This window comes from Dermochelys coriacea, chromosome 8, assembly GCF_009764565.3.
Source record: "Dermochelys coriacea isolate rDerCor1 chromosome 8, rDerCor1.pri.v4, whole genome shotgun sequence".
Taxonomy (NCBI): Eukaryota; Metazoa; Chordata; order Testudines; family Dermochelyidae; genus Dermochelys; species Dermochelys coriacea.
In genome coordinates, this window is record NC_050075.1 from 15,964,631 (window position 1) to 15,986,077 (window position 21,447).

The 21,447-nt window shown below is 39.3% G+C and overlaps 1 protein-coding gene across 5 annotated transcripts in view; it reads right to left on the reverse strand.

Annotated features, from left to right (window-relative positions):
* The window catches only part of AFF4 (AF4/FMR2 family member 4), a 74,889-nt gene that overhangs the window by 30,480 nt on the left and 22,962 nt on the right, over window positions 1-21,447 (reverse strand). For 2 of the 5 annotated variants that reach the window (XM_038412882.2, XM_043520113.1), the window contains exons 2-7: window positions 15,845-15,938; window positions 15,221-15,347; window positions 10,337-11,131; window positions 8,319-8,363; window positions 7,614-7,700; window positions 1,846-1,882 (exon numbers count right to left, since the gene is read on the reverse strand). In XM_038412882.2, the coding sequence (XP_038268810.1) occupies window positions 1,846-1,882; window positions 7,614-7,700; window positions 8,319-8,363; window positions 10,337-11,131; window positions 15,221-15,343 (1,087 nt within the window). In that variant the 5' untranslated portion in view covers window positions 15,344-15,347; window positions 15,845-15,938. The remainder of the gene's footprint in view (window positions 1-1,845; window positions 1,883-7,613; window positions 7,701-8,318; window positions 8,364-10,336; window positions 11,132-15,220; window positions 15,348-15,844; window positions 15,939-21,447) is intronic. The other 3 variants (XM_038412883.2, XM_043520111.1, XM_043520112.1) reach the window with 2 other exon arrangements.

Below are 21,447 nucleotides of genomic sequence, written 5' to 3' on the forward strand. Positions count from 1 at the left end.
AGATCCAAAGGTGAAAGGCTAGCAGAGTAGGAAACTGCACGAACAAGAACAGTGAGGGCATGTCTACACAACAAAGAAAAACCTGCAGCTGGCCCGTTCCAGTCAACTTGGGCCTGCGGGGCCGTTTCCCACCCTGCAAGAGCTTGGGCTCCAGCCTGAGCCTGGAAGTCTACACAGCAACAAAACAGCTCCGTAGTCCACACCCCACAAGCCCAAGTCAGCAGGCATGGTCCAGACGTAGGTTTTTCTTTGCTGTGTACACATACCCTGAATATACAAAACTGGACCAGATTTTAAGTGATTTTTTTTTTTAAAGACAGCAGTAAGTTTCATTTATTTTGAATGCTGTGAAAGAATAAATTTGTTTTCCTTCTCTCTCAATTAAAGATACTGTCTAAGAAAATTGTAGTGCTTTCTGTATGCGGAGACATGGACTTACTCAGCCGGTACATCATGTTAATATTAGCTTCTGCATCATCCCTACTCAGCTCTCCAGTAGCTGAGTAAGGATCCCACCATTTTGACCAATCAAGGTAGGTCTCTTTAAATTCCTGACTTCTGGCAGGCCGTCCAGGGCACTACAACATGAGTCAGAACTGGTAAGAATTTGGTTTTCAGTGAAATTTTGAGGAGTGGAGAATCACTCCTAGCCTCTCATCAGGCTGGCTTCTCTCCATTTTACAGTGTATTTCTATATGAAGCATTTATAGATAGGCCAATATACCATAGCAATGGGTTTTCTAATTAAGTATTTTAATTTATTTCCTTAATTCCTCTCTTTATTGCGTGTTCAGAGTAAGCGGCATGTCAATATATAAGAATAAGCCACTCTCTGCTTTTACTACTGATTAATTATTTGGGGTATGAAGGGTAAAGCCTGATGGAAGTGTAGGAGTATGGGCTGTGTTTCAGTCACACTAAATGCACTATCTGTAAATAATCCATTTTAGTAATTCTCGTGGAAAAGGAAAGACATATTTCAACAAGAGTTTTGTTGCTTTTGTTCAAATTCTGAAAAGTACTCTGGTAGTAGCGGAGAGTGAGCATATGCATAACCATACCCTAGAGCTCCTGACATTACCATATTCTCTGTTTTGAATTATGCCCAATAAGGGGAGCATGGAGTGCCACAACAAGGGGACGCTATAGTGTGGATTGGCTATTGTCCCCAGCTATATAAAAAACCTTATGCTTTATTCTACTACACATATTAATTTGTCTGCTGGATATCAGACTTTCAGAAACTGGGGTTTGAGTTTTCACATACAATCATCACTATGATTTTCAGTCACCTCTAAAGAGAAAAAGAGTACTTGTGGCACCTTAGAGACTAACAAATTTATTAGAGCATAAGCTTTCGTGAGCTACAGCATGAAATGCATCCGATGAAGTGAGCTGTAGCTCACGAAAGCTTATGCTCTAATAAATTTGTTAGTCTCTAAGGTGCCACAAGTACTCCTTTTCTTTTTGCGAATACAGACTAACACGGCTGCTACTCTGAAACCTGTCTAAAGAGAAAGCATCTTTCGGAGGATTACAGTAATATGACTGGGTACAGCTAGCCATTTCCTCTAGATGCCAGCAACCACAATACAGTTTAATTACCTTTCAGATCATATAACAGGACTTGTAAAAGAAAGCCAATTATCTGTTTTATAGATTAAGACTGGAAGAAAATATGGAAATGCTAACTTGGGGGTTTAACCTGAGACCTGGAAGATTAAGATTTAAAAAAAAAAAAAAAAAAAAGCCAAGAAGCCCAAAGGGCATTTGGGACATTAGTCGCAACATGAAAACATTTTATACAAATTTTTTAAAACATATTAAACTAATTTAAATACTCACTCTGCTCTCCATTGCCAAAAGTGGACTGTTGAGACTCCTAAGGGAATAAAAAGTTGCATAAGATTATTTCAAAAGGGAGTGTTAACTAATGATGAAATTAAAGGCTGAGTCATACTGCCCCCTATACATTTAAATGACTGCAATGTATTAGGACTTAAGTAGAAGAGTGAAGCCAAAGCAAGGAATAAGGGTACCGGATTGTTCCTCTGGGCTCAAATTCCCTGCACCTACCCCAAAAGGCATTCCAAACCCAAGCACATGGTCTTAGCACAGGGACTTACTTCACTAGGCCTGCCCCATCCCCCTCCTACACCAGCCCATCTGTCCCCCCACAGTTATCCATGCAACTCAACACTTAATTCATGTACAATTAGCTTAGCAGTGCTCACAAGTTAGGCCTAGTCTAGACTGGGAGGGGAAATTGATCTAAATTACACAACTTCAGCTACGTGAATAATACGGTGAGTTGACAGCTGACGCGCGCCCCCGTCGAATCCGCCTGCGCCTCTCACTCCGGAGGAGTATCAGAGTCGATGGGAGAGCGCTCGATTTATTGCGTCTAGACTAGACGGGATAAATTGACCCCTGCTAGATCGATTGCTGCCCGTCGATCCCGACAAGCCCTTAGACTAATTTGCTTATGTAAATTATATACCCAAATTATATGGAAATCTAGCCTTGAAAATCAAGTCATGTTCATTCTGGCTCAGACAGCAGCAGAGACCCTGGCACCAGAAGCTGATTAGATTCCAGAAAATCCAGCTCTCCCCCACACAGTAGTGCAAAGTCAATCCTGCAAATGTAATTTTAAAAAACCAAAAGCTTGTTTTATAGTCCTTAAATAAACAGATCTGATTGAGTAGGTACAGGGAGCAGACTGCCAAATAAGAATGCCATATTTATATAGTCACCTTTTCTGACCATAACCTTGTTTCAAAGCAGTCCAGCTTTGGCCCTAAAAATATGAAATAGCTGAAAATACATGACAACTTGAAATGCACTGCTTAGGAAATTGAATCTAGTATACTTAATTCAAATACTCTTCATTAGTTTGCCAAGAAGAATCAAGTAATCAACCAATAGTGGGTTGTAGCTTCTATAATAAGCCTGTAAACCAATCTCCCATAGCAAGTGGCTCACTGAAGTGCTGCATATACATAATGGTATCTCTAAACATTTTGAACAAGAGCTTTACACAACATGTTTAGATGATAAAAGTTTTATAAAACTTTTCAAATTTTTATTGTGGATGAGTAAGTTGTTGAAGCAGCAATACACAGAGTTTTATTTCTTGGGAGTTCTTCACTGCAGGATATAAAGCTCACTGTGTTCTGCTAAAGACTTCCCTCTTCCTAAAGATATCTTGTTTTATATGTTTTATTTTAAAAATTGCTTCTTTAATCAAAGAAAAGAGTAAAAATTTAAATTAACTCAAAATGAAGCCTTGTGACATCTTTCCAGCTTCAACAGATAATTACCAGATAAACTTTGGAAACATGCAAAAGGTTAAAGCAATGAGGGATTTTTATATTTCATACTGACATACTGAATGTCGGAATGATTATCTGCTATTTGGTTTCCTTTTGCCTCCACTGCCAAAAGTACTCAGCAGGCAAAAGTGGTAGGCTATCATTTAATATGGAAGCCAGGATAGTAGAAAAATTATGCTGCTGCTTAATTTCAACAACACTGGTAGACTACCACCATCCTGGGGTGGGCATACAAAAAGCAGTTTACAGCTTTTTCTTCCAATGTACACATTGTGAATGCTATAAAAGAATGTCTGCGCAATTATCCATTTGTGTCACTTAAATACTTTTAAGTCATGCCATAGCATACCGTGGGGGCACACTTTGATTAAGATATATTTTGTTTTATATCCATTTTCCAATAATCTATTTTGGTTTTGAACACATTTCACTTTTAGAAACTCAGACAAGCAAAAGCACAAGCTTACAGCTACAAAGTTATTTCCAGCAGTATCATCTCCCCTAGGGGACTACTTAGGAAGGGACAAATGAGAAACAATGGAGAGGAAGGAGACCATATTAATCTAATGGGAGTAACAGCAGACAGACTGGTCAGGACAGGCAATGAAGAGATTTAAGCAGGAAGCAAACTGCACTTAAACATAAAAAGCAGAGAGGGAAGACTGGATATAATTGGGCAGAATGGTAATGCAGTACTTAAGTAAGTTGCCAACTTGGCTCTAGTCCAGGCCATTTGATGGCCATTGGGTTCTATTTGAAATGAGACCATGGTCTCAATTCCACTGTCCATATTACTAACTTAACAGCAGCACAATTAATCCTAATCAATGCCATTGCTGATACTCAGAGGTCAGTGACCAAATAAACCTGGAAACAAAAAACTCCCCTTCCCTTCCTTAGCCATCCCTCCTCTAGGTCACAGCTGAGGTACTCCAGGGCAGAAGTTTACAATGCTGCCATACTATTTGCTTTGTGGAGAGCAGACTTCAGTCTCAGACTCATAATTGGGCAACTTTCACCTGTACAAAAAACCCTTGGCTTTTACGATGTTTGTGTGGTACATGTCTATCTATGCACACAGACAGACATTTTGTATATAATACCAATATTCTGGCTTTGGAGTCTAAGAGTCACCTGCAAGAAATCTACCTCAAGCTGGAGCAGTAACCTCAGGCCTCAGACCATGGCTCAAACCAAATGACAGAGTGTACAATTTTCAAAAGTGACTTAAGCATTTAGAGTCCTAAGCTCAATCAAAAATTTTACCCAGATTTCTTACGAAAAAGATCTACAAGGTAATCCTGTGAGAAAGCCAATTTCATGCAGCTTTGTTCTGGCTTAGGACCTGCTTCACCATTATTAAAATATGTTAAGGTAATACCAATAGGCCCAATCAGGAATCTGGGACCACCATGCTAGGCACAATTCACATCAAAAAGACAGTCCTTGCTCTAACAATCTAAGTTGACACGTTAGTCCACAGAAAAGTGCTTAAGTTTGTAGTATGGCATGCGAGACACACCAAGTGTTAGCACACAAGTAGAATGCTGTGAAACCTAGCAGCATATTACGTGTGAAGAAAGTACAGTTTCTGAAGAGATCAAGTCCTCTTAGGACAGTACAGCTTGATTAAAGTAAACCACTGTTCTGTTTTGTTTTCTGCATTCCATTATGGTTTCAGGCTAAACAAACCCATGGCTCACTAACTTGCTGGAATTCTTAGAAAATATTCCTGCCAAGAATGACAAGGGGTACAACATGGCAGAGGAAATTATAGACTTTGGATCTGCAGAGAGTATTTAACAGAGTTCCACATCTAAGATGCATAGTCATAGAATGAAAAAAGTTGGCTAACAGTCAGAAGACATGGAGAAGCCATAAATGGAATTTTTTGCAAGCTGGTTTAAGAAACACAATCCAGGTTGATAAAGGTCCAAAAATGTGACCCAACTTTTTGTTCTTATACGTCAGCAAGGCCAAGTAATCTAATACAGCTTCTTTCGCCCACCCCATACAAATGACTCAATATATAAGCTTAGGAGGAAAGTCAAGTCAAATGTCCACAAGCCAAACAATTCATAAACAACCCTACAATAACAAATAGGTACATGTTAGCAAGGTAGAGAAAAAACATTCTGTAAAGAAACAGATTTCTTCAAGCATGTTGGGGTTATTACATACTAGTTTTGAATATTATGAAACTTAACTTAGTGCATTACTACTGGGTTGCCAATTTTGTATTACTCAGCAAATTAAGCTTGGATGAAATTTATGTGCAAGATTTTTAGATCAGTCATTACACTGACAAGATCATATAAGTACCAAAAGGGAACAGATAATGAAATGATGAGACTCATTTCTGGATTTGCATCATGAAGTAAAACTAGGAATTGTTATAGAATACTTTGTAAATTATCAGCTCACCAGATAGCAGCAAACAAGAACATATAGTTCAAAAGAGAAAGACAGGTGCAGGACTGGCCCTAGGTTTGGGAGACCTGTGCAGGTCCCCCATTCTGTTCTCTACAGGGAGGACTGGACTCTGTTTGTGGGTATGTATTGACAGCAGGGGTATGGAGGTGATGTCCATGGATAGTCATGAGATCTGGCCAGAGCATTTTAGAGAACTATATTAGTAATTTTCACCACAGCTCAAGGCAGCTACATTAATCTTGGCGATTACATAAGAGGACAGTGCCCCATTCCCCACAGAAAAAAGCAAGTGATATAAGATGTTAAGAATGAATAGATGAACATAAACAATTGACAAAAATAAACTTCAAGTGAAATATACTTATTAATCAACTATTCTCTATCAGGGATCAAATTGGGTCATTCAGTGGGCTCTTACTTTCTTCTGGAGTCTGCCCGCAATGCTCCAAAATCTCAGCTTTCATTACAAAAAAATAAGTCTAGCCCTTATGACTTTGAAGATTATTCAGTTAACATTATAAAGATTATTTATGAAATAGCATTTGCTGAGCCTGTAAATGCTCAAACAGTGCCAAGGGAGGAGTAGATTGCCCCAATCCATTTTAAGGGTGTGTTACTCTGGAGCAGAATGATATTGCAATGTTCTTTCACTGCTGATCACACACGAGAAATAAGAGGGATAGATGTAAGATAGAGGGATGTAAGAGCTGCACTGTCGTCTTCTAGTGATGCCTTGTTCTGGAAAGTGACACTGGGCTAACAAACATACATTGACTCTAGAACTACAAATATTGATTTTTAAAGACATTAATGATACCATGAGGGGAGGGGATAGAACAACCTTAACTCTATTCAGTTGGCTTTTTTAAGTGCTTAACTGTGCATTTCCATACTTTATATGTCCAACTTTCTTATAAACTTAATCATACCTTCACATTCCCTGCATTTGTGATGCTTGACTTTGGGGATAATTACAGGATCCCTACATGCTTTTAAGTTACTGACATGTATTCAACCTTACCACAAGCTAATGTAGTTTTTAATCTGGAAATTATATTTTCTTTTGTTTTTAATTTAAAATGTTATACATAAATACTAAAAGACTGTTACTATGTGATATTTCCAATGATATGAAAATATGTACTATCAATTTAAAAAAAAGTTTTTTTTAAACTTTCAAGGCCAGATCTACCAGTACATACCCAACTATAGACCAGCACAAAGCAGCCAAAGTGTACTGTGCAGTTTTGCTTCTCCCTCTTGGATCCTATCCACATTCTCGTGAGTATGCACACACACCAGTTTTCCCTTCCTTCCCTTCCTACTGAGCTGATATGATGCAATGAGTACTTTTTGAAAAGAACCTTTTAAGATTAATGGTCATGACAACAAAGCTCTTTGTAATAAAGGTTCTTCTTCAGCCCCTGCTGATGGAAAATAGCATTATTTACAGAAAAATCAATGAAGAACTGCTCTGTTTCGAAATGGCTGTCATTTCCCATTGTTCTCAATGGGACTGAAGCCACAGCAGCCAGATACTGCCTCCCAATTTTGTTCCTTTCAGGAAGGTACAGCAATTGAGTAATGAAGATGGGGAAAAACAGAATTGTGCTCTTTTTACAGGGCTATCATGGGCACTGCTGCAAAGCCAGGATGGGTTTTCAGACAAATGGTTAGCATGTATTCAAACAAACCCCAAATGACAGTGCACAGTTGAACTTAACAACAAGAGCTTTAAAATCCTGCAATGCAATTCTTGATCTTTAAAAGGAGTTTCTCTAGTTTTAATGTCACTCAATATTTAACTACTAAACAAATATGAAGTTAGGTTTGTCATTCACTAACCTTAGTTGGAAAAGGAAATTTTGAAGGTTCGGTTTTGCATGGTGTATGAATAGCAGTCAGAGGGGGAGGCCAAGAGTGGGTCATCTCCTGTAACCAAACCAAACAGCAAAGCCATTTACATTAAGGTTAAAACGCATCAAAATGTCAACTTTAAAAAGCTATACACACTTCTGTGAGAAATATTTTTACCTATAACCATTAGATGTAAAACCTAAGATTTAATATTAGAGACTAATTTGTTTTTGTTTTTACTATATCCATTTGACAGTATTTTGAGTATGCAGTTCTATTCTCCGCCTATATAATGAACACACTTTTGCAGAGAAATCTGAACATTCTTTAAAAAAATGTTTGTCCATGAAAATGGACACTAAAATACATTCAATAAAGAAAATACATAGAACTGATAAGCTGCTTTTTGTTCCTCCAAAACTTTACCAGCAAGTTTAAAACAGGGACATCAATTTGTATCAATACTTAGTAAGAAGATCTAGGAAACAGAAGAGTACAACAGCAGTTGCAGCAGAAACTGGAATCCAAGTACTTTGCACACTGATGATTTTTAGGGAGTCAGGTAATGTAAGTGGCGTTCTTAGGACACTGCTGATTTTCTCTTGTGCACAGGCAAGTACTCCATTTTCCACCTTTAGAAGTGTTTGTTTATTTAATGAATAAAGTCAAGAACAGGAAGAACAGACAACTTACTTTTAGAATTTCATCCACACAGGTCACATCGCCAGATGCTGATGCCTATAAATCAAAGTTCAGGATAAACTATTACATTTATATCTCAAGACTTCTCCCTCCGCCCCACACCTTAACACACAGGATTTAAAGTTATACTGGTTTCTGGCCCAAGTCCTGATGATATTCATCCAGAATCAGTGAGAGAAGTAGCACTGCTAGACTAAAGAACCAGCAATAGTTTAGGATCAGATATCTCCAAAATTGCAGAAATCCTAGATTTCCTATAACACAAAGCAGTCACATTTAACAGTGACACACAGAGATATCATAAAAATCATCTTATTCTAATCCATTACCTGTATCCCTCACTTAAATATTAACAGGTTTCAGACATCCGATGAAGTGAGCTGTAGCTCACGAAAGCTTATGCTCTAATAAATTTGTTAGTCTCTAAGGTGCCACAAGTACTCCTTTTCTTTTTTTTAAATATTAACATGATTTTAACAAGCCAGTGTCTTACAAACATCTGAAAGTTTGGCTTCATTTATTTTTTTAAACCATAAGTTCATGAGGCAAGTCACTGGCCACTATCTGAACTCAAGTGATTGAAAAAAAACATAATGGTAACCCATAACATGACTTTAGATCCATTCTCTCATGAGCTGCATTATTAGAGCATAATATGGGCTACTTACAGTTTTTGTACTTTACATGTATTAGGACAGAGGTACAGGGAATTATTAGACAGGGAGAGAGCTGCAATACTGTTTGTCTTAGTGTAAAGTATAAATTACTCACACATTTGTGAATACTTGGCATAGATCTCTTTCCTTATGCATGATTTTTAACCATGGCCAATATTTTTCTACATTGTATTTAGCCATTTATTAGGGATATCTAAAAGACTCCCAGCTATTGCTATTAAAGTAGCTAAGAGCAGATGCAATAGCATCTTATTAAAATAATTTTAAACTGTATTGATCCTTAATATGGCTGTGCAGTTGCAGGCAACCTATACTCAACACTCCAAGAGTAGCTAAACCACTAAAACATGTTTAAGCTAAATATGCTCTATAAAAAAAAAAAAAAAAAAATGCTTACATTCTGAAACCTATTCAATTGTTTTTTAAAAAAAACTGTAGGTAAATTATGCACAAACAATTACTACACTTCAAAAGAGAATTTGGTTTATGCCACAATCTAACTCAACCAAGAATAAAATCCATTACATATGACTCATCCGAAAGAACAGGAGACCATAAAAGCTCCGATATGGTATGCAATTTTGTAAAAACCATGACATGCACATTGGGGATGTAGAAGGAAAAACAAAATTCTCCTTAAAATACAAAAGAAAAATGTGCGACTTCCCACTGACAAATTACAAAGTTGCTTCACTTTCCAATGGGAAGCCCTGCATTTTTTAATGGTAGCCATATAAGCTGGGATTTTAAACGGAGCACATAGAACATAGAGGTGGGCAAACTACGGCCTGCGGGATCGTCCTGCCTGGCCCTTGAGCTCCCAGTCGGAGAGGCTAGCCCCCGGCCCCTCCCCCGCTGTCCCCCATCTGCCGCAGCCATGCCACCACACCGCCAGCACTCTGGCCCACTGCTCCTGCCAGGCAGCGTGGGCAGCGAGCTCCTGCCACTCTGAGCGGCATGGTAATGGAGCAGGGAGGTTTAATAAGGAGCAGTGGGTTCTGGGGGGCAGCCAGAAGACAGGGAGCAGAGAGGGGGTTGGATGGGGGGGTCCCAGGGAAGGGGGTCCTGGGAGGAGGCAGTCAGGGGACAAGAAGTGAGGGGTTGGATGGGTCAGGAGTTCTGAGAGGGGCAGTCAGGGCCAGGCTGTTTGGGGAGGCACAGCCTTCCCAACCTAGCCCTCCATACAGTTTCGCACACCGATGTGGCCCTCGGGCCAAAAAGTTTGCCCACCCCTGCTATAGAAGTTAAGCATGCAGCTCCCTTAAGCACCTCTGAAAATCCCAGCCATGAATGCTGAAAAAAGATAAAACCCCAAACTTAGTACCAACTTACATCTAGTGGTTGAGAAGGTATTTTAAGCTTGGTTAGATGTGCTTTGCTGCTAGACTTCAGCTCACTCATGCTGTTGCTATGAGTCTGACTACTGTAGTGTTCAGAGGATAACTTTGGTTCCATAGACTCCTGTCCATCCATGGGCCTTACATAGGCAGTGGGCTTCTGCAACATTGAATTGGACTTGGACATTAGTGAAGGAGGAAAAGACTGGTTAGAGTGCTGTCCACTTGAAAATGAAGGTACACGGGAAGGTGAGTCCCAGTTGGCATCAGGATCCCGTGGAGATTTTGAACGCTGATGTTCCTTGCTATGATGATCACTTCCATGAGACCTGGAATGGCTGGAGCTCAAAGAAGAAACAGCAGGTGGTTTTCCAGGGCTGGAAGAACGGGATTTGGAGTGTTCTGATCCGTGCTGGCTTTTTTTGCGGCTGCTGCTACTACCACCATATGAGTCACGGTCATGCCTCTGGCCACTGCCGCTAGTGTTATTGCCACCACTCCGCTGACTACTATGTCCCGTTTGTAAACCTGAGGACCGTTTCTGCGATTGGGAGGAAGTGCTAGGTGCTGGTCCTACAGGAGTCCATTTGCTGCTCTGATGAGAGCTGGTACTGTGTCTCTGTTCACCAAAGAAACTTTGGTTTGATTTTTCATCAGGCGTTGATGGTACTGTTGGTTTGGGAATACCAACAAGCTTTTGTAGAGATCTGTCTCCTATAAGATCCTTCATTTCATCATAATTTCCAAGCATGCTCTGAATACGGTTAGATAGTTGATCTTCTTTGCTGGTCTGTGCAAAGTATAACAGAAATATAAGATTAAAAATATATTTAAGAAATATTTTTAAATTGAGATTCCTAATCTAAGATGTATACAACTTGGCTTAGGTAAGCTGACTTGTCACAAAACTAGAGTAGTAAACCCAAACTTCAGAATTAAGAATTTAGTTAGCATCCAAGACTATTTTGTGTAGTATCCCAGTTTAGTCTTCGGTTCAATATTTTAATCCCTTTAAATTTAAATAAATAATTTATTAAGTTTAATACATAAGCAGTAATAAATGAACTCTGCATCCTAGTTCAGAGCAGAAAGAGGCTGAGATTTTTCAGTGTTGTCAAATGGAGCTAGGCACTCAGCTCCTATTGGTAACTGAGAATCCCAATGAAAATTTCTATAGAAGTACTAAGTCATTCTCCTAATATACAAAGAACTATGTAGTTATTACCTTCTGATTTCTAATGCTAGTAATCTTATTTTTAAGATTTCACTCATCCTTTTAAAATTTTATCTTTACTCTCCCCCCCATGTGTCTTCAAACTATACATATTTTATTCTTAAAGGCTGAAAAACCCACACAGTAAAAGACCATTTGGCTGTGCAACACTAAGCAGCAGCCTTCAGTGGGCTAATATAACTAATAGCATATCCATAAAGCTTGATCAAGTTTAACATTAAATGCAGCTTCCTATTACCAAAAATGGTAGCTAGTTTACAGATATTAGTTTATGAAATATCATGGACTGAATGCAGAGGGAAAAATATTGTAATGGCAGAATCTTCCCCCCAAACCAAGATCTATCTATCAAAAGTAGACAAGACAACTGACTGGCCAGAGATCCTAATGCATTGGAAACGATTAGATGCTGGCACAAACAAAACCTTATCTAATATAATCCCAGTTCAGCTGTTTTAAATAACGACTGTTCAACTACCAGATAGACAAGACGGGCTATTATATGCCATTTTCTATATTCAATGCCCCCTTCCAAACAGTCCTCCAAATCCCTCACTTAGCCAAGATCTTTCCAAATAGTTCCTGGCTTTAAATCTCACATCATAGCCACCATTCTTTCAGCAGAGGATGGACTAGAAATTAACAACAGACAGCCTTACTGGCACAGCAAAAGGGGGGGGCGGGAGAGGGAGAGAAATCAACTAGGCCATCCTGTAGAGGCCCATTCATGCTTATTTTGATAGCTTGTGGGGAAATGGTCCAAAGTAGTTTAAGGAAATAAGAAGCCAACAGCTAGAAAGAAAAATGTAATGGAAAGGTTTAAGAGCCCTAATGCCACCGTTCCTTTTAAATTCTGCTATAATTCTATGTAATAAACAATTATTTTTCCTTTAGCCATATGAACTAGGTAGGTGGTCAAAAGCATGTTTTGTTCAAAGCCCTGAGCTAGGATCACAAAACTCTTATAGAAGAGAGTTGTGGGGAAGTATTACTGGCCACACAAAAATGGCACTGGCACTTTTAAGAATCTAATAATTATTTATGCAGTTCTTACTTATGCACTTCTCAACTTGGACAAGGAAAATGAACCACTTATAACACTTTTGTTTGTAGTCAGTTTCTAGTCAATTCCATTCATGCTATAGCACAATTTTGCGGTATTTATTTATGAACCCAGCAGTGGACGTTTTGTTTAAGTATCTTTCCAGTAGAATTCTCTCTAGAATCTAGGCCAAAGTTGGGCTGTGTTTATCAAAGACATGAGTTCTATACAGTATAGCTTTAGGAGGACTATGAACAATTGTACCAGTGATATTACTCCTGTGGGAATTCTGCGTCACTGCATGCGCGCAGAATTCATGTCCCCTGCAGATTTCTTTGCTTACCTGCAGAAAAATGATTTTCTGACAGGGAAGCAAAGGGAAGCTGCAAGAGCAGTCATGCACCACTCCCTAGCTGCACAGGTACATCATTTCAGGCACCCAGAGCAGGCAGTGGAGAGGTAAATCACCGCAGCCAGTGGCTCCTACCCTCAGCTGATTGGCTAGGCTTGAGACAGAACTCTCTTCCCCTGCAAGGAATGGCTGGGGCTGTGCCAGACCCACCCCCAGCTGCAGGAAGCTCAGCATCCTCCCTTGCTTCCTGCCCCCATCACTCCTCAGCTGCAAGGGAAGGGGTCGCTGTATGGGGAGCTGCTCCCCCATCCACCTAATCCCCATGCATCTGGACCTCCCATACCCGGACACTCCCACCAAGCCTCACCCTATACACCCCAGAATCCCCTATCCTTTCATACCCAAACCCCACCACACTGAACCTCACTCCCTGCCTGTGATCCCCATGCCTGCACCCAAGCCACCCCCACTGAGCACCCTGCACTTAAACCCCACACCATCCTGAATCCCCACATCAGGATTCACATGCCACTGACCCTCAATTACCTGCACCCAAACCCCCACCCCACCAATCCCCACTCCCCCAGCACCCTGACTCCCCTGCTGAGACGCCCACACCCAGATCGCCCCAAACACTTTCACCTGGAAGTTTCTGCAGAGTTCCATTGCCCCTGTACCTGGAAAGTGCTCCTCTGTCCCCAAACAAGCCTCTGTGAATCCAAATCCCCCCCACATCTAGGCCCTTCACTGAATTGCCTACACCCAGATTGTCCCACACAGAATCCTCTCACCCCACACCTGGATCTCCCCGACAGAGCCCCTCCACAATTGGATGCTGTGTGGTTGAGCGTGCCTGCCCCACACCTGGTGCACCTTATGCAGAGGGGCAGGGCCCCAGTGTGTTTCTGGGGCAGGCCAAGGCCTTCTGCTCGTCAGAGTCGGGTGCAGCCTCACTGCTGAGTCTTTGTTCCAGGGTGGGAAGGCTGCAGGGTGATCTCCCAGAGTGATGCTCCCCCCTGCCATGCTCGAGCCTCTGCATTTATTTATTGACAAATAAAACCTGCAAAATTTTAAAATATTGTGTGCAGAATTTAATTTTTTGGCACAGAATGCCCTCAGGAGTATGATATTAAGAACCTCAAATACCATTAGTAGACTAGATAGCAGGGGTTCAAAAAAAGCAATCCCATAACTAATCTTTCAGACTGAGGCTATTTCTCTAATAGCCCTTAAATGATGTATAAAGGCCGGTCTGCCCTAAAAAAAGTTATACTGGTAGAACTATGTCAGTTAAGGGTGCGATTTTTGTTTTTACTGATATAGTTCTTCTTGTCCAAGCCCTAACATGTGCAGTTATACCAATTCTGCTTACCAAAGTGGAATAAGCACTTATCTGCCAGTATAACTATGTCCATATTAGGAGGCTTAACCACTTTAACAGTAAATTTAAAGCAGCAAAACTTTCTAATACAGACAAGCCCCAAGTCTCATTTCCTGACTTACTAGAGGAGAGTACATTGACAGATTTTTATTTAATTTATTTATTTATTTATTTAAAAAAGGTTCTTGAATAATAAAGAATTAAAATCATGGATGTCATCATCTTACCCTCCCAAAATTAGTTTCCGTCTCCGGCACATAAATATTGTTAGTCTATAGGTATTGAGTGTGGCCTAAATAGATCCTTAGGAGAGAATCTAGTGGGGGTTTAAAGTCATGGGTAGGGACTTTAAAAAGTTCATAAAGAAAAAAAAGTTACACCAAACCCTGAAATAGGCTCACAATAGTCAATGAATTTTAAGGAACCTAGCTATATTAAATGGTAAGAACCCCAGGCTATTAAGCAGTTTTGCATTTAAAACCAACCTGCTAGTCAAACATCCTATTCCTGGGTTTACCTGTAGCTAGAGTACTGTAGATGAATGTTAGTATGCTAAAAAAAAAAAAAAAAAGCTAGCCACCACTTGAAATGTTTTGGGTGGCTGGAACAAATACAGAAGGAAACTGAAAAGTTAGCTGAAGTTTCATTACTCTTTTCAATTAAAGCAGTGTCTTTATTCTTGAGTGATATTTTGAGCATCTATTAGTCCTGCTACCTAGTAACCATCCATCCTCACTTTCAAGCTCTGCTTATCACTGTCACAAGAACTGTGCACTAGAAAAATTCACGTAAAAAAGACTAGAAACCAAATAATTGAAAATATGGCTTTTGCCACAAAGAACTGCATTTTTAATAATAGCATAAACTCACAACTTTATATGGTTCAGCAAAGAGAGGAGAGTTAGGTGGAAAGACTTCTTCGCCCTGTTGAATTTCTTGATTTCGCCTTTCCCTTTCTTTCATACGCAGCACATTCCGGTCTTCACGGTTCATGTTGCTATGAACAAAAACATAATTTCTGATCACAGAATGGAAATGAAGGATGAAAGTGAACAGAGCTAGTTCCATTGTATGCAGTTTGCCAACAGAATGGTTCAATTGAAGAATCCCCTTATGACAGTAGGAGATATCCAAAATTGAAAAGAAGTTTAATTAAAAACAGCTGGCATCTGTATTTGCTATAACCTGGAGTCAGCAACTAGCTTGTATCTGTAAAACTGGTAGAGCTTAGGCAATGATCAAAAATGGGAAAAATTCACACAGAATCCATAGGTGAACAAACCCCTACTCCTCCAAACCATTTCACCTGCATAATTAGTTTAAGTTAGAATAGGCTGGTTTAAAAAACGAAGTATCCATTTGCCATTCACTGTTAAAAGCTTCCACCACTTTTTCCTTTTAATATCCCCTGACTGTTCCCCCATTCAATATACAACCCCCACCCACACTCCATCCCTTCCCATGTCCAATGCTTGGCCTCTACTTTTGCTCTACCTTATTTTGCTTTGTTTTTGTCCCCAACACAGCTTCTTTGGTGTCCATCCTCTATCGTAGTTAGACCTCAGCTTTGCTCTTGTTTCTAGGTTCCCTAAAAAACGACATTTCTGCTCTAAATACATATTTCAGCAAACACCTCAATTACAGCAATATTGCAGCCTCTCATCCACTGTCCTGTTGTACAGTCAGGAACTACTGATCAGCATGGGTTAAGAAACTGAAAATTTCTCTTTTTTAAGAAAAGTTTACTGAAATCTGACTTAGGAGATGTCTGCTTCAACTAACACACTGCTTTAATTATAAGCAATAAGGCCAAATTTAAAAAAAAAAGATGTCTAAAAAGTGTCTCTCTGAACTTTAGAAAGCATCAAGACAAAGTAGTTAGGGAAACAAGATTATGAATAAGATGGCACTAGTAGTGGTGTTTGTGTGTACTATTCTTCTGCACAGTCATAAGTGTAAATCATTCAGTTGTTTATGCAGCACCACATGTGCAAGGTGTTTACACAAAGAAGAAATTAGTGGTCCCTGAAAGATGCTACAGTCTAAATAAGATGAAACAAAATAAAAGGTTACATTAATTCAAGAGACCATTATTTGACTGTTTAGACAACTGCTCAATTATTTTCAAAATGTCTGCTGAAGTATTCTATTTGAAATCTACATGATAAAACAGTTACTCTTCTAAATAAATGAGTCGTCTTCTTCAATTTCTGTTACTCAGCCTTTTAAACAGTTACTTCAGCTTACTTTCACTGTAATTTTTCTTGTCTGTATTTAGCTTCATTCTGATTGTCTCATACTCTAAATTAGTATGATGAACTGTAAGAGATGCTGAAAAGTAGATTAAGGCCAAAATATAGTTTTAAGCAATATTAGTGGAAATATTAAATTTAAAAAGAAAACTGACAGACAGGTTTTGGTTGTACTTAAGTATTTCCCAGCAGTGTCTACAACGTAAACAGAGTAAGAGAGAGTTCCATTCAGGCCATGTCTTGATGGGCAAAAATGATGTTTCTTAATTGTGATAGCTTAACACTAGGCTACAAAATTGTCAGCTAGAAAACCTCTGAATGTACTACTCTGCATCTTCAGGAATGTTAACATGAATAAAAAGCCCTGATAAGCTAAAGTGATTGAAAGCCATTCATCTGTTCAAGACTGAGCCCTATAAAAACTGGCACCTGGAAAGTGAAACAGACTAGTTCACTTTGATTGTCCAAATAGACTGAATGGCAAAAAATAAATGAATTTTCTTAAAATGGTTACTAATTTAAGTTTTTGTGATAAAGGAAAGCTAAGGCATTCTTTAATTTAAAAAAAACACAATACACATATGATACACAGAACCTGGAAAATTTATTTCAACTTGACCATGGATACAGAATTGAGAGATAAGATTCTTCTTTGAGCTAGTATCCTGTCTTCCTATAAAAAGTATTGAAACAAAAAGACATTATAGACACAATATGAATCTCAGACTTAATTATACGGACTGTTCAGTTAAAAGCCACCTAGAACAGCTGCATTTAACTTCTGTGCCTGTTGACTATAAAATGTAAATTTTGATTAATCCTTTCAGCTTTACTTTTTGTTGCTCATCCTAGAATACTTTATCCATATGAGTAATCTAGGCATACCTAGAAGACATACAATTACTACAGTTTAGAAGCATATAAAGTTTAATTAACATTTAAGCAGACTTAACATTTGCAGCTATTTAAAAGCATGGAGTAATGTTCGCAATGTAATAATGAGAAACAAATTTTGATCAGCAATAACTTTTACAAATGAAGACCTGGAGCACCTTCCAACCTTACATTAATAATCAGGACTATCCAAACTAAGTAATGGAAATAGTCTTCTTACTGCACTGAGGGACTGCAATGTGTGCAACAACTTCACATAAAAAAGACAGTAAAGATGGAAACCTTGGTCTGGGAACTGAGTTCACTCAGGGGAAACACTGGAGTTAAACTGGCTCTCAGCTCACACTACTAGACTATGGAGAACAGGTAATTAGAAATATTAGACAAGCTACCTAAATTTCTCCCTTCCACTAACCCCCATCTTAAACATAGTAAAAGAAAAAATTCTTCACAGGTGGTCATTTGGATTGTATTTGTTTCACTGAAGCCAAGAGTTTAAAAGGGATCACATTAAATCTTCAATGCTTCCAGTGAATAACAGCCATTAAAATCATTACAAGTTTGCATACTGGCATTATGTTAATAGATTCATTTAATGGGTTGTTGGTTTGGTGGATTTTCATAACTATGTAAGTTATCTCAGACAGCTAGCTCCCTGGCTCAAGAATGAGCAGGTACTATACAGCTATAAGATGGTCACCCGAGAGAAACTGGATGCAGGTCTATGCTCAAACAAAGATAGTAAACAGCAAAGGTACTTTAAAAAGCAAATGACAAAGGTATGTCTATTAAAATCAGTACTGCTACTAATTAACTGGTTTTGCAAACTCCCTTAGGTTAAGGCTTTTACAGCTAAATTATAATTCAGTGAATTATTTTTTTAAACCAGTTAAAAACTATGTTTAATTTTGATGAAAGGCATCCTACACAGTTGGTTCATCAAGTTTTTAACAACCAAAAGTGATTCTCTTATGTTCTGATCCTCTTGCCTCAATTTCAGTGTCAAAATGCAAGAGCTGGAGAACATAACCCCCCCCTGGGGGGGAGGGGAAGAGAAATTACACTAACAAAGCATATTAATAATCAGACATCACATGAAACCTAAACAAAACACTGACTAAATACTGAATCCAGCTGTGTCCAGTTGTTGGGTTTGGGTTTTATGTTAAAAAGAAACTGTTTTAAGCTGAAACCCATTACCAGCTGTTTTTTTGTTTTTTTTAAAGATAAAGGAGTTGAACTGCACATTTCCAGCACCCAGATCATCCTTATTGCCACCCACCCTTTCACTGAACATCTTATCTCTCATTTTCCCAGTCCTCCTTAGTATGAGATGGGTATGTCTTCACTGCAGTTACTCCAGGTGATCGTTAAGCCAGGGTCTGAGCACACAGTTTAGGCTAGTCTGGGTCTGAGCAGTTATACTGCAAAGCCCTACCCAAGTTATTATGTTTTTACTGTTACAGTACTCCCCCGTGTCTCTTGTTAGGACTTCTGGGAGCATATATCATGGTTCTGTGCAATGCAGTATGCTGAGCTGCCCAATGAATTGTAAGAATGTGGTCCCTTCTGGGGACACAAGGGGAACCGTGGACAGTCACTGCAGGACTATCACACAAGTGCTTTAGCCAGAGTCCTTACTGCACAGTGAACAAGTTACTAGCTCAAGTGAAAGCCCCCAGGTTCTAACCCACAACCCCTCATAGGCTAGCTAGCATAGGTTGAAAGTATCACTAGACTCAGGTAAGAGGTTATGTGTGGGGATGGGAAGGGGAATTAGGGCAATACCTGTTAAACAGTCCAGAGTAATGCTGTAGTGAAGACATACCCTACAAAAAGCCAAATCAACTGAGGAAATGCAACTGTCACAGGAAGATGAACTTATTTCACAAAGCTGTGGTTACAGTGATCATCAAGTTACGACAGTGGTAACTGAGGTTCCAGAGTTTTCCCCTATACTTAAAAGTAGAAACAACTGTGATAACTCCGTATGTTCTATGGACAAGAGATATAAGGTGGTTGTGATACTGACCACTTTTATTGGACCAACTTCTGCTGAGAGAGAGAGAGAGAGAGAGAGAGAGATGCTTTCGAGCTACACAGAACTCTTCCTCAGGTCTATAAAAGGTACTCAATGTCACAACTACTTAAGTCAAACAGATAGAATATGTGCTAACTACTTATGCTAAACTCTCTATTTGACCTTGTACTTTTATAGACCTGAGGAAGAGCTCTGTGTAGCTCAAAGCTTCTCTCTTTCTCACCAACAGAAGTTTGTCCAATAAAAGATATTACTTCATTCCCTTGTTTCTTTAATATCCTGGAACCCACACAGCTACAACAACACTGGAAACAACAAGAGATATGTTGACTTTCTAGATTTGTGATTTCTGTATGCTCAAACCTTCCTCTAAATTAAACTTAAAATATAAAGACAGAATGGGGGGAGGGATAGCTCAGTGATTTGAGCATTGGCCTGCTAAAATCAGGGTTGCAAGTTCAATCCTTGAGGGGGCCATTTAGGGATCGGGGCAAAAATTGGGGATTGGTCCTGCTTTGAGCAGGAGGTTGGACTAGATGATCTCCTGAGGTCCCTTCCAGCCCTGATATTCTATGGTTCTATTCTATGAATTATAAAATCATCATGAGAAAGGTGAAGTGAGTGTTACTTAAATCCCTGCTGCCTGGTTATAAAGAGAACCATTTCCTCTTGCATCAGTACTTAATAATAAATGTATTGCATGAGAAACTATACTAGAGACAATGGTGAGAAAGCAGGGTACACACTTATTCTGAAAAGGTTTAGCAGTTATTCTTTCCACTGGCCCATGGTACTCCAGGCAGCCAACTAAAGAGAGCTATGCAAACCAAGTCAGAGTAACCCATCTGAGTCTCAAGTGGTGCTAAGTCTGAGGCTTTCATCTTTCACTAAACGATGAACAGTTTTTATTAGCCCCACACATCTTAAATCTGACAGGAATAAAGCAAAGACAAGGAAGCAGGCACTCTTCTCCCAGATATTACTGGCAACATGGTGAAAGGGGATGGATCACTTGATGATTACCTGTTCTCTTCATTCCTTCTGGGGCACCTGGTATTGGCCACTGTCGAAAGACAGGATACTGAGCTAGATGGACCTTTGGTCTGATCCAGTATGGGTGTTCTTATGAAAGACATCAAGATAAAGAAATCTCTTTTTAGGTGTATGTCGAGGGATAGGCTTAACATCATCCTTTCTTCTCACCATGTCTCCCCCTATTCAACAATCTCAGAGATCAAAGAGTTCATGAATTCAGAATCCAACCCTTCATAAATTCATCATGCTCCCTCACTGAGAGCAGCATTGCTCAGTCTTCTTAGACCCATTAAAGCAACAAAGACACAGCTGCCAAAACTGGGTGCCCAAATAATCCTACACACACAGCATACATATACAGAAAAATATTCCCAACTCCAACTTTCCAACAAGGCATTAGTGGGTCTTCAAAGCATGTCTACAACACCTTTGCCTCATATCCTCCAAAAAGTACTCATTTGCAGTCAAGGGTTTCTTTTTCTAAAACTAGTTTCATAAAGTAAGAGATTAAGCAATAGCCAGTCAGTTATTCAGTGTTGGTTGTCTGGCTGTGATGAAACATTAGCCATGAATGATAAACTGTCTTTAGAGCATACACATATCTAGCTCTTCATGTTCGACAAACTCAATTTCATCAACTATATGAGACATTTTTCACTATGTTTCAAACAGCAAAGTAGAAAATTCTGTCCTCTTTCTCAATACTCAAGATATAGAAAGACACCCCAGAATCCTGTAGTTTACACTTTAGAGGCCCACTTTGATTTCACAAATTATTTACATGGACAGAAGAAAAAAACCCACAAAAAACTGGAATCACTTTTTGTATTTCATTGACAGCCCAGTAGATTAATGATCACACAAGTGCTCTCATG